This window comes from Tetranychus urticae, chromosome 1, assembly GCF_039701765.1.
Source record: "Tetranychus urticae isolate SD_2017Ah chromosome 1, NJAU_TeUrti_SD_1.0, whole genome shotgun sequence".
In the NCBI taxonomy this organism is placed as follows: Eukaryota; Metazoa; Arthropoda; class Arachnida; order Trombidiformes; family Tetranychidae; genus Tetranychus; species Tetranychus urticae.
In genome coordinates, this window is record NC_142958.1 from 21,994,177 (window position 1) to 22,006,930 (window position 12,754).

The window sequence follows — 12,754 nt, forward strand, 5'->3', positions numbered from 1 at the left end:
GTTAAAAGTGATGCCATTCTCGATATATTGAGGCTCAAAGTTTTAAGGCCAAGTGCAAGAATCTAGAGAACTGCTACTCAATTGGTAAGCGTATCTAATCCATAATGTGTACCAACAACTTAAATGGACAAATATCAAGTTTAAGCTCACTAACTCTTATGGTCACAAAAAGCAGACGGTTTAAGGGGAAATCGAACTTGATCAATTTACAGAAACGGAGAATGTTATTTCTAAAAATCAGACTATTTTCTAGTTGTTCATCAAATGATTAATTGTGAAAATAAGTTTCGTGAAAAAATCTGCTTTCATAGCTGAATAAAACGCGATCGAAGCTTCAACTTTTACCTCAATTTTATCGAAAACAGTCCATCATATAAACTATTTAAGAGTGCCAATGGACTCAGGTTTTATGTCCCTACAAACCCACTAAGTCTCAACTCTCAACTCAAATGCTCGAGTCTCCGGCAGCAACTTTTGCATTTTATTTGTAAGTTTAACCAGAAAATTGGTTTATTCACCAAGATGTGCATTGAGATGAGTTTGGTTTGTTAAGTAAATTGTATCTCGCTAAATCCAAAATGCTAATGGAAAGTTATTGTTATGAGCTAAATTATTAATTAGTAAAGGATTGTATTGGTGAAGGATTGATGGTTAAAGGTGATGCCTGGCTCGATATATTGAGCCACAAAGTTTTAAGGCCAAGGATCAGAATCTAGAGAACTGCTGCTCAATTGGTAAGCGTATCTGATCCATAATGTGTACCAACAACTTTTATAGACAAATACTAAGTTTAAGCTCACTAACTCTTATGGTCACAGAATGCTGTCGGTTTGAGTGCAAATCGAACTTATCCGTTTTACAGAAAATAGAAAATTTTTTTGCTCAAAATCAGTTCATTTTCTGGTTAGCCATTGAAATTCACATCAGGGAAATGAGTTTCATGAAAAAGTCTGCTTCCATGAATGAATAAAAGACTATCGAAGTTTCAACTTTGACCGCGATGCTGTCGAAAACTTTTCATCAGAGAAACACACAAATAGACTCAGTTTTTATGTCCTCATAAACTAACCGAGTAAAAATTTGAAAGAAATTAATTTTTAACCGTTTTCGTCAATTTGTGTCGATTCGTGCATTAAATTTTATGATTGTGTTATTGTTTCTTTTTATTAATAGTAAAAAGCTAACGAGTATTCGTAAGTTTCTAGATGAAAATTTCAAATGATTTTTTCAATTTATCAGGTTAGATCTTCAAGTACATTAAGATGTATTTCAAGTCTCAAAAAACTAGCATAGAAATTCGTAGTTCTAGCGAAACTTTTACATTTTTATTTTACAGAATTTCTGATAATTAAAATGACACAGAAATTAATATCTACTGTAATTTAATGCTAGTATTTTATAATACAATCAATTTTTATTGATAACAATGGTTGAGATCGTTCTCTTGTTCTTTGGATATTTATCATAACAAATCAATCTTGGTTACAATCAAAATCAACTGATCGGAAATTCCAAATATCAGATGATTGTTTAAATAGAGGCCATTTTTCAAACAAGCAACCTGTTTTAAATCAATCAGCTCGATCTTGTCTTTGTTGTTCCAGGAATGTTGCTTGTTGTTGCACCACCATTAATGAAGATGTTCAAGGATAATCTTGGTCTTTATTGGGACTTTTTTTGAAACTGAAAATGCAGCATGAGTTTAGTTAACGAAAAAAATAATATTTTAAAGCAGTAGTAATAAGTGTAAGTAAAGCAAAATGGAAGTCATGGATTTGTATTAGTTTTTGTTCTTGAGCAATTATGGGGAATCGTAAACTTATTTTTGAGTTCGTAGCTTTTACACTTCGAAGAAAATTATCTCTGAATTTTAACAATTACAAATTGTACAATTTTTAAAGTTCTTGAAGTATTTATCAGCACAGTGGGCATGAAGCTTTACTCCCAAATGTGGACAGTTAGTTCCTTGGATGCAGATAGATTTACACATATCACAGCTTGTTACATTATTTGGAAAATGATCCTTGAGGTAGACATCTAACTCAGTGAGACTTCGAATGCCCAAACATATATTAAATTGATCCTTTTTTGTAGCCAGATACTTTTCTTGGTTCCAATGTTTCAACATTTCATCTGCTTCACTAACTCTCAGTTTAACATTATGGTCTACCAGTTGAGAAGTGAGATTGAGAGCTTTATTGTAATCAACGTAACCACAAGGTGACAAAACAATGGCTGAAATAACTTTCTTGAAATATTCTAATTGAGCTTTGGTATAAAGAGTAGACAATCGGCTGATATGGTTGTCAATTAAATTGATAAAGACAAAATGAACATTTCCACTTTCTTCATCAATAAATTTACGTATTTCGAAACGAAACTCTTTAATTTGTTTGTTAACCTTTCGAATCAGCGAATCCAACTCCTTGTCGTTTGATGCTAAAAAAGGATACGTGAGAAAAACGAAATTAATTTTAGTAAAATTAGGTGAGTGAAAAATGATAACAAATATCAAAAGATAGCTTTAAAAATTGATACTTACCAAGTTCCATTTTGAGACATAAATTCAAAGCTTGGTCTTTTACTAAACTTTTACTCCTCATCATTAGTTGAAGAAAAGCTTTTTCTTTGTCCTTAAGCTTTACTGACATGATTAGACGAATATCAACAAAAATTTGAACAATTATTTAAAAACAAAATGAGAAATTGACCGCCAATTCTCAAATAAAAACAGGGAATATTTATTCTGATGTGAAACGCTCAAAACACACTTGCAAAACATTTGAATGTTTATTGAGTAACTAAGCAGCTTGTAAGGCGCCGCCGCGTGTATAAAGATGGAGGATACAATAATAGAGAGGGATTTTTGGTTGGCTATTAGAAGGTAATAAAGATTTAAATTGAGGAATATTATTTGAGAGTTTCTGTAGGTTGAAGCTGATGTGGAAAGGGTAATGATCACAGGTTATTTCATCAAGAGTAAGTGACGGAGAGGGATTTTAGGTAATTTGATGAAGGTTAGATTCTAAACGATCTAGTTCGATGTATCTGGAGAAGTGCTGTTTTTCATGTTTGAGTCGTTCAACATTCTATCAATGATGAAGCCTTTTGCTTTATTAAGGTTGCTAATTTTGAAAGACCAGACTGAGTTCGTGGTGTTTAAATCGTCTTAAATGGCAAACAAAACAGAATGGAGTCGAGTCTGAGTGTCAACTGTTATGGAGACATGCAAATACACGTAGTTAGTTCGTCGATTTCTGATCATGAATCAGAAATTGAATCAATTCTGCGATCATACTTAACTGACGCTAATCACGAACAAAATTTTATCGTCAATAATTGTACTCATCAGAATATGAGCGACATTTTTTTGTAGCTCTTTTTCACGGGCGATAAAATCAAATTGAGCTTATCTTATTTGTTGAAGAAAATTATTTTCATCATAAACTGTTGCAATGAAATAGTTGAATTAACAAATCAATATTTTAAAGTGAGTTTAATTTCCTTAACTATTCAAAAATAGGTAACTTTTTTGATTCATTTAATATTGATTTAACTGGTTAATATAGGAAAACAATTTTTTCAAATCAATCAAAGTGAGAATGTGTTTGAGATTTATCTAAATTATATTATTAATACAAAGTTTAAATAAATGAATTAATGAAATATCAATATTAATATTAATAAATTAAAGAGATTAAGTGTTTCTTTTATAAGAAATGGATACCAATCTGTATTATCTCTTTTAATATGAATTGTACATCGAAATTTTGCTTTGATTTATGAATAAATAGAAAAAATGATTAGTATGATTATAATTAAAATGTCTAGTCTGAATATTTTTTATGCTTCTTCTTTTTCTTCTTACAAGAACTTCTAATTTTATCTGCACTATGAGAGTTCATGTTGGCCGTTGAAATGGTCATCTTTAAACCAGATCGAGCATCACTTTCATCGGTATTGTTTGAGTTCATTGTAATTTGATTAGAATTTATGGAAGCATTAATGTCAATTAATTTCACTTGGCAATCAGACATTTTGATTTTTTCAATCAACTTTTCTTTCTCTTCTTCGGATAATTTAGGCAATCCAAGATCAGCTTGATGATTATAGGAAGATGAAACAACCGGAATTTTTTCTTCTTCCTCTTCAATTGATGGTTCTTCATCTTCTTCTTCGTCTTCTTCTTCAATACGGTGACGATTACTGCGGCTACTTTTTTCCTTTTCCTTCTTTTCTTTTGGTAAGGGTTCTTTAAGAAGAATTGCCACATTTTTACAAGTCTCGTCAAAACCAGTGAGCTGGAGATTCTTAAATCTTTGATATTCAAGTAATATAGTTTCTCTGGTGAAATTTTCAAGATCAATATTGACTGCTGGATATGCCATGAGTTTCTGTAACAATCTTGGATCGACCTGTTTCAAAATAATTGATAAAATTAGTCTCAAAATACTCTTAAAATAAAATTAATACTAGATAGCGGAGAATATAAATTGGGAAAAAAGATTAAGCTTGAAAAGATTACTTACATGACGGCGATGCATTTGTTTGTCCCAAACTTTCTGGTTTTCACTTGGTGAATAATCTTGGAATTTGGCATCGGTGATATTAAATAACTCTCTGATCATTTGTTTACACCAACAAAGCATATAAAATGCTTTTAAACAACGAATCAATTCGGCTACAGCTGCTGAGGAAATAAAATCTTTAGATGAGACAGGCAAAGGGTTAACAAATCCATTTTCTGTCTTGGGCTCGGTAGACATATCCAGCCTCATATCTGATTCGGACGTAGCTGATGCCATTGAAATGTCCATTTTCATTTCTAACGAATTCAACTTTTCTTCATTGGCTTCATCTTCTCCATAGTTTCTACCGTTCTCATCCATTCTTGTTACATCAGGTTTATGTTCTTCTTTTTTTACAATTTTTTGATTTCCCTCCTCATCTTCATCATCATAATCATGAGATAGATTCAGTAAGTCTTTAAATTGAGCTTGAATTTGACTTGCAGTAACACTAATATTAACTTCAAGTTGACTCAATATATACAAAGGCTCATCAAGAACTGAGTAAGGCAACCAGATTAAGTTATCAGAAACATATTGTTGCAAAGGTACTAAATCGATTCCAGCGTTGCTACCATCGTATAAATTGATAATACCAACAGACATAGGATCATATGAAAAAAATGAATGAGGTTCAGACATGAGGTCAAAATATTTCAGCAGTCCAGTAATAAATGCTCTTCTTGATTGCCTATTACTAGCGATGACACTGTACAATGTTGATAATCTACCGGTAATCAATTGATCTTCAGGAGCTGGTTGATTTGATGAAGCTGCAAAGGAAGAGGAGTTTGGTGATGATACATTGGCTGGAGATGATTGCATGATATTTTCAATTCTATAACCACGACGACCCGAGAAGTTATGAAGTTGGAATGACAATTGTACACCTTGACGGGCTTTCATTGAGACAAAACCATGATATTTACGTTCAATTTCGTGAAGTACATGATCGGCACGTGAACGAATGCTTGTATCATCATCAGAAGACATAGCAATGAGGTAGGGTACTAATTGCAATGGATGGACAATTCCACCTCGATGTATGATGTGAATCAGGTTAACTGCAGCTTTACGAACGGATGTTAATGGACAAAGAGTGCACTTGACAATATCTGGCAGATATGTTTGAATGATTGAAGATTGGATAGAGTTGCTGTCACCTTCCTCACTATCTTCATATGACATAGTTTTAAGATTTTCTTTGGACCAATCCAGTGTTTTAGCTATTTCAGCATTCAGTTCATCTGATAAATAATTCGTTAAATTTTTGAGAACACTGATCATTGTTGATTCATAATAGGTTTCCAATGGTTTACAATCAGAAATGTTTAAAGCAGCACTTAAAATACTTTTATAAATGTCTTGAGTTTGCATTTGAAGTGTATATGCTGGATTGCGTTCAAACATGAATCCTAAACCAGAAAGTGCATTGTTTATGATGGATAAATCTCCAACTTTGTAACCATTCTCTTCTGAAGGCATGTTCCTGGCGACAAACTGTACAAAAAGTTGGTATAATTGCTGTTTTTCTGCCAAAAATTCAAAATGTTTGGCAAAAAGTCCACAGGTGAATAAAGCTCGTAAAAGTCGAGGCCTATTAATAGGACTATTAAAATCACTCTGTGGAAGTCTGTACAACGAGTCTAATAAAGAGAAGAACCGTTTGAAGAGATCTTGGGCAAGTTGCTTGTTATTGGTGTGCTTATGAATCAATGAGCTTAAACAGGAAACACAAACAACCAAAACTTGAGGATTACTTTGTAAAATTATTTTGGTCAACCCTTCCTCAATACTTGATAATAGGAGATCAGATGGATTGGTTAACTTTGGCAGGACATGTTCGATAGTTTGAACAGCTTTGATAAGAATAAGTGAATCAAGTTCGCTGGTGATTTTGACCGATAAGTAAGGTTGAAGGATGGAAATGTGATTGACCAACAGTTGTGGACAAACTTTACTGAATAGCCAGATGGTTGTCATGGTGGCAAAACAAGTACTTTTACTGTTATTATCAAGACTAGCTTGAGGATCATCTGAATTGGGTCCACTTCCACAAAGAACATCACTCACTAAGACATCGACAATCTGGGCTGATGCTGCAATCACTTGCTGTAATTGAGCAGCTGAAGGAGTTGTCTTTTCATCATCATCATCGTCCATAACATTTTTCTTGACCTTGCCATCGGGACCCGAGCTGAAAAGGTTGGTTAATAATTGTTGAAGCCACTCGGTACCAATTCTTTCGGTTATAACAGTCGCTACAACATGATTAATGCACTTAACCTTCATTTTTGCCGCTTCTTTATCTTTTTCTTCCTTGAACCACATGGTTGTGAATGTTTCAGTTACCAATTTTCTGATTCCCTCGCCATCATCATTAATACGTTTAATAATTTTTGAGCAAATTTCAGGCACTCTTTTGTAAGATGGATAAACGATACAAATTTCACGTAATATTTTGATAACTCTTTTCCGAACAGATACACCAGCATCCAAAATTCGCTCTGTTAAAATCTCATAATATTTGTCGATAAGCTCCTCTGATTGACCATTTAAAATAAATTTACCGATCAAATCAATAGTTGCTTCTCGAACTGAGGTACTTGTATCAAGAAGTGCTGCTCTAGTGGCTCTTTGTACATCGGGGCGAGATAATAGCGTGATTGCTCGTTTTTTAGGTGCATTATTCAAAATTGTTGACAAAGCTTTCATTGCTCGAGATCTCATGGTGGTGTTACTTGTACCAGAAAGGGTACTTACTATGTGAGCTAAAGCGACATCAAACAATTTTTCTGTTGAACTTAATGAGTTGTCCAAATATCTGATGATTTGTTCAGCTGTTCTGGAATCGATGACATGATATTCTTCTTCAGATGCATTTTGATTAGAAGCAGATTTATAAATGTCCATAAACTTTTTCACCCTCAAGTTGAAATTTTCGCGGATCTTATCCTCTTCATATTGGTCATCTTTGATTTTTAATTCCATTTCTCTGTCCATTTCTTTGATGAAACTTGCGGTGAATAAATTTTTCTCTTCTAATAACTTTTCTTCATCACAGTATCTGAATAAATGTTTCCACATTTCCCTTACGAGAATGTTATCATTCAATAGACGATCTTCTTTCTTTTTCGAGTTTTTCTTCTTCTTATCTTTGTTCTTATTTTTATTAGCCTTTCTGGATTCTTCATCACCACTGTCGTTTCCTTCGCCGTCACTTTTTACTCTATCCTCATCATCTTTGCGCCTTTTTTCGTCATCCGCGTCTTCTTCATCATCCGAGTTTTGTCGAGGATTCATTTCAATTCCACCACCCGACAAAAGATTCCGAAGTCTAGTTTGTACATCAAGTTTCACTTTTTCCACTGAATTTAATTCTTTTGCATAACGAGAGCAAATGTTTCCCAAATGGTCAAGGCTGTGTAGTTTCATGTTTAGATTTGCACTCATGTTACCTGAACCACTTCCCTTAGCCGGGCTTTTATTAGTTGCTTTCACATTATTAAGAAACATTCGCATCAACACTTTAGTTAACATTTGTGATGCTGGCCAGTTGGGTTTAAAAAGAGTTACCATTAAATCATTCACAAGATTTTCGAAGATAACACGAAAGTCGGCATCACTTGAGGAAGCTGACCCTCCCCCTGAAGAACCATGACACTTTTTCAGGAAAGTTGTTAAGAAGGAGAGAGCCGTGAGAAGAGCAGAATCGTATTGCTTACGGAGTATTTGACTTTGATCTTGCTTCTCTTTAGACTTATCGATAACTTTCTCTTTCTCTTTATCCTTGCTATCGCCAGCCTCGTTCATTTCATTTGTTTTATCTTCTTTTCTTCTTTCCGGTATGAATAAACTTTGAATCAGACGCAGTAATAATGCACTGAACATTGAGATGTAAGCTGCGGATTTATCATCACTTTCAACTTTGTACAAAACTCGACCTAAGAAGAAAATTGAAATTTTCAAGGGTTAGATGTTATGATTTAAGAGATCAGAATTTGAATGAAACAACAAAACATACCTCTTTTACAAGTGGACACTCTTGCAATAGAATGCAGAATTTCCTCTAAAATAACTGGACGATGTGCATGATATTGTGAGAATATGGTTGTTGTTAGATTAAGAGCGTTTAATTGGATCTCATTGCTTGATTGATTGGAGCCGGAAGCATTGAGATTTTCAAGGAAGAAGGCTCCTAGGGCAACCCGTGTAGCAGATAATACTAAGGTATCAGTGAGTGTTCCTGCTCGAGCATTCAACAGCTCGACCAGGCAACCAATCAATTCACTCCACTTAACGTACATTTTGTAGAGAAGTTTTTTGTTAGCTGATGAAAATGGTGAGACACATGAATTACTCGACTTTTTTGGAGATTTACCACCTTTTTTGGGACTTGCGAACATTGATGGAGCACCCCCGATGGTTGTATATTGCTGAATAGTAGTATTTAGAAAGGCAATAATATGTTCAATACATTCTTCTAAGTAGACTCGAGATGACATTCCTATGAAATAAAGAAAAAAATGAATAACGATGAGTAACGATGAGTAACGATTTCCCGTTGAATTGATAAGAAAATATTATAAATACCTTTGGAAGTCATTATATACAAAGCTAATAAACAACAATCACAACACATCTCAAATTTTGACATAAGCGATGCTGAATTGGCTATACTCTCTTCCTCATCATCTTCGGCATTTGGATCACCAGTATCGGTTGATTTCCTTCTCTTATCTTTAAGTCCAGCTGATTGTATAGCCAACTGTTGGTTCAAAACGTTCAAAATTTTACCTAATTTTTCAACAGGTATATTTTGCATGGCATTAATTCTTTTTAATTTGGCTGCCAAACAAACGAAGGTGGTTAACGTTGTTGATGACAATGTTATATCAAAGAGTAAACTCTTATTAGACGTTGAATTGTCACCATTTGTTTTCTTTTGTGTTTTTCGTTTCCTGCCGTCATCTTCAGAATCAGAGCTCTCATCTGATGATGCAGCGGGTTTCTTTACATTGTCCATGTCAAAAAGTTCATCTAACATGGCTTCAAATTTTTCAGGAGCTGGAGCTGAACTGCTGGAAGAAATAAGTCTTGGAGAGGTTGAAGAAGAAGAGGACATCGTATGAAAAGATTTTACAGTTGTGGATGATAATGATTTCGATAACTTTCTGGGAGGAGGGGTGATGATTTCTTCACTTTGATGAACCGTTCTTTCATTTTGTACACTTGATGAAGATGGAGTAATTGTAGATGATGAGGGTTCTCTAACGGGAGTTGCATTAGCTGGAGGAGTTGGGGTGGGTAAATTGTTTCTTTGTCTTTTCTTGACCCTTTCCCCGAGAGACGTAAATGATTCGAATGATGTTGGAGAGTACGAGGATGTATTATTCATATCAGGCGATTCCAACACAACTCCTTGGGGATGCTTACCAGTCATTTCATTATAAGACTGGCTCTTGATTTTAGCCTGTACAAAAGATAAACAAAGAATGTTAACAAAAATTCAAAAGATGTTATCTAATTTTAAATTTGGAATGAAGATTCTTACTGAGTTATGATTGGGTGGCGCACTTGGAGTACCCGGTGCAGCCGATCCAATATCTGGAAAAGAGCCACTAGAATTACTATTTTCATTACTGTACATCTGATTTGGATGTCGGCTATAAGGTTGTTGTTGATTCGGTACACCCGAAGCGGGTGATTGAGCTGATTGTTGTTCATTTATAAAGGGATTCCAATAAGGGTTAGAGTGGGATCGAGTTTGAGGGCCACTTTGTGCAGATGGGGTGGTAGGAGTAGGAGGTGGTAATAACAAAGGCTGTTGAGGTGGAGGAGGTTGTTGTTGTTGTTGTTGTTGATGCTGCTGCTGTTGCTGCTGCTGAGGTTGTTGCTGAGGTTGTTGCTGAGGTTGTTGCTGAGGTTGTTGCTGCTGTTGGTACTGTTGCTGTTGTTGATGGTGGGATGATTGAGGATGTTGTTGAGGCTGACTTGATGAGACACATGATGATACAGATGGCTGTGCATGAATTACAGGCGGTAGTCTAACATCTTCACCAAAAATATCTTGTCTCTGGAGGAGTGAGAGTAAATAAGAGTTAACCTGAAGATTCTGAGAGAATTCTTGATTTCCCTCGTTCACCGGACTGCTAATCCAATTGAGATTAAGTTCATTTAATTGCTGCCTAGCCTGTAAAAGGCATGAAGATAATTGATGAGACAAGTGATGCTGCTGTACCAACTCTTGTTCAATGTTATTGCTAAGATGTTGTTGTTCCTGATTTACAGAGATTAACGGTTGATTTTGACTTGGTAGCTCAATCTCTGAAGGCAAAGGTAACTCTAATAACACATCAACCAAAGATTGGATAGATGATAAGTTTACTGATGATGCCCATGTATTAAGAACATTGGTTGGCACACTCATAGCTGGTCCTCCCATGGTTCCCATTGATTGTTGTGGTGGCATCGATAATGGAGGCTGTTGACCTAATGCTGCAGTTGGGATTGATATTGGAGATGGTGGTACTGACGACGATTGAGGAACAGCTTGTGGACCAGAGCCAGGTCCTGGTCCAGGTAAAGGAAAACCATGCACAACACCAGAAGTTGCATTACTCTCATTTAAGTTGGAACAGCCAGCTAATGAATTAATATCGAACCCAGGATTCATCTTTTAGCTGGCACAAAGATGATCTTAGGCTAATATTATGTAAAATGAGGAGACAGATCCTCAGGGAGATGAAAAGAGAAGTTCCACTTCCGTTGACTTTGTCAATTGGTAACCAGACAATAAACAAAAAAGGGGTAATGACTATTGTTTTGGTTAGTATTGATTCTTCTCCTTCTTTTTCCGAACATCTACAATCTTAAACTTTTTTACAGATATAGAAAAGGTATACACAAAATTATATCGTGTTAAATAACACAAACATATATATATTTTAATGTCAAAATATATATATTTATTTATATTTATATATTTATAAACCTTAGGTTTTTTTTCAGAATCTCTTTCTTCAGCCTGTAAGTCTCTTTCTTTGACTCTCTTTCTTTTTTCTCTTTCTGTCTCTCTTTCTGATTATATGTCTATTTCCAGGTTGACCCTTTTCTCACTTAGGTAGGTAACAAATCCAGGATGATGAGATGAATCCACTTATCTTTGAAGTTCTAGAGTACACTGATATTCCTGATTAATTGCATATACGGACACTTAATTAAATAAAATTGAACAAATCGACAATTTAAAGAGAAAAATTACACTGACAACTTTTTACGTCAAATGGAAACCATTTTGATTCTGGTTTGATTTTTCTCCAGTTACTCTTGTTTATCAAAAACCCGGTAGATAGCAGTACCTCTGATGATAAAAAATATGAAAATTATTTTGATTTTAATAAATATCCAAATGATTTAACTGTCATTTCAAACTGTATACTGATTGTCATCTTCAACAGTTTTTTTAAATGATCTGATCTTGAAATATTCACAACCTTCACCTGATCATTTCAGCTTTTGTATCTTATTTCCATCTATATCTGTATCAATTCAACGCTCAATAATGTCATTAAAATTTTGTCTCTCCTTAATTGGAAATAGCTCTTGTATACTTGATTATTAAACAAGTGTGTTTAACTCGCTTCACGTTTTAAAAATTAATTCACGTTATCTAACTAACTGCAGAGGAATAGCTTTCATCTCTGGTTACTACATACTAAAATGGTTACTTTAACGGTGAACTTGTGCTGGGTTGATTCAAAGTTTAATTCAATATCTACAATCAATAAACTGTCACAAACAGCGTTTATTTCATTTTACAAACATCAAACAATAACAATTAGAAGCTGTTTCGGTTATTGTCTATTTTTGGCTAATGACAAACTTGCGATAACGAGCTTATTCTGCTCAAGCCGTCAAGTTATTCTTAATATGACTGAAATGTGAGTTAAAAATTATGAGGACAGTCAGCTTATGATCTTTAATGATAATGTAGTCATTCAAAGATTAAAATTTGTACCATCAATTGATTTTATTCCAACTCGAATCATAGTGTGTTAATCTGTCATCAGTGTTATAAATAGCGATTTGTGATAAACATGGTAGAATATCGCCAACTTGCTAATAATTTAATTTTCTAACTTATGGACATGAATTGCTTTAGCTCTTGAGGATAAGTTGTTAGT

The 12,754-nt window shown here is 34.4% G+C and overlaps 2 protein-coding genes across 2 annotated transcripts; both read right to left on the bottom strand.

Annotated features, from left to right (window-relative positions):
• Window positions 1-1,365: 1,365 nt before the first annotated feature.
• LOC107362231 (non-structural maintenance of chromosomes element 1 homolog) lies at window positions 1,366-2,770 on the bottom strand. Its single transcript, XM_015929245.3, has 2 exons — window positions 2,543-2,770; window positions 1,366-2,439 (listed from the first exon to the last, which is right to left on the bottom strand). Exons 1-2 carry the CDS (start codon window positions 2,649-2,651, stop codon window positions 1,871-1,873), a joined length of 678 nt encoding a protein of 225 aa, XP_015784731.1. The 5' UTR covers window positions 2,652-2,770; the 3' UTR covers window positions 1,366-1,870.
• An 821-nt stretch (window positions 2,771-3,591) lies between these two features.
• Window positions 3,592-12,161, bottom strand: Nipped-B (Nipped-B cohesin loading factor). The gene is made up of 5 exons (XM_015929550.3): window positions 10,123-12,161; window positions 9,162-10,041; window positions 8,593-9,075; window positions 4,530-8,512; window positions 3,592-4,415 (listed from the first exon to the last, which is right to left on the bottom strand). The coding sequence occupies exons 1-5, from the start codon at window positions 11,242-11,244 to the stop codon at window positions 3,828-3,830; spliced, it is 7,056 nt and encodes a 2,351-aa protein (XP_015785036.2). The 5' UTR covers window positions 11,245-12,161; the 3' UTR covers window positions 3,592-3,827.
• Window positions 12,162-12,754: the final 593 nt, after the last annotated feature.

Bases quoted from the DNA above. Each gene is read 5' to 3' on its own strand.
- LOC107362231 (XM_015929245.3), bottom strand. From the start codon at position 2,651: ATGTCAGTAAAGCTTAAGGACAAAGAAAAAGCTTTTCTTCAACTAATG. The intron at 2,440-2,542 runs GTAAGTATCAAT...ATCCTTTTTTAG, and splicing joins ATGTCTCAAAATGGAACTTG to CATCAAACGACAAGGAGTTG.
- Nipped-B (XM_015929550.3), bottom strand. From the start codon at position 11,244: ATGAATCCTGGGTTCGATATTAATTCATTAGCTGGCTGTTCCAACTTA. The intron at 9,076-9,161 runs GTATTTATAATA...TTTATTTCATAG, and splicing joins GTATATAATGACTTCCAAAG to GAATGTCATCTCGAGTCTAC. The intron at 4,416-4,529 runs GTAAGTAATCTT...ATTTTGAAACAG, and splicing joins AACAAATGCATCGCCGTCAT to GTCGATCCAAGATTGTTACA.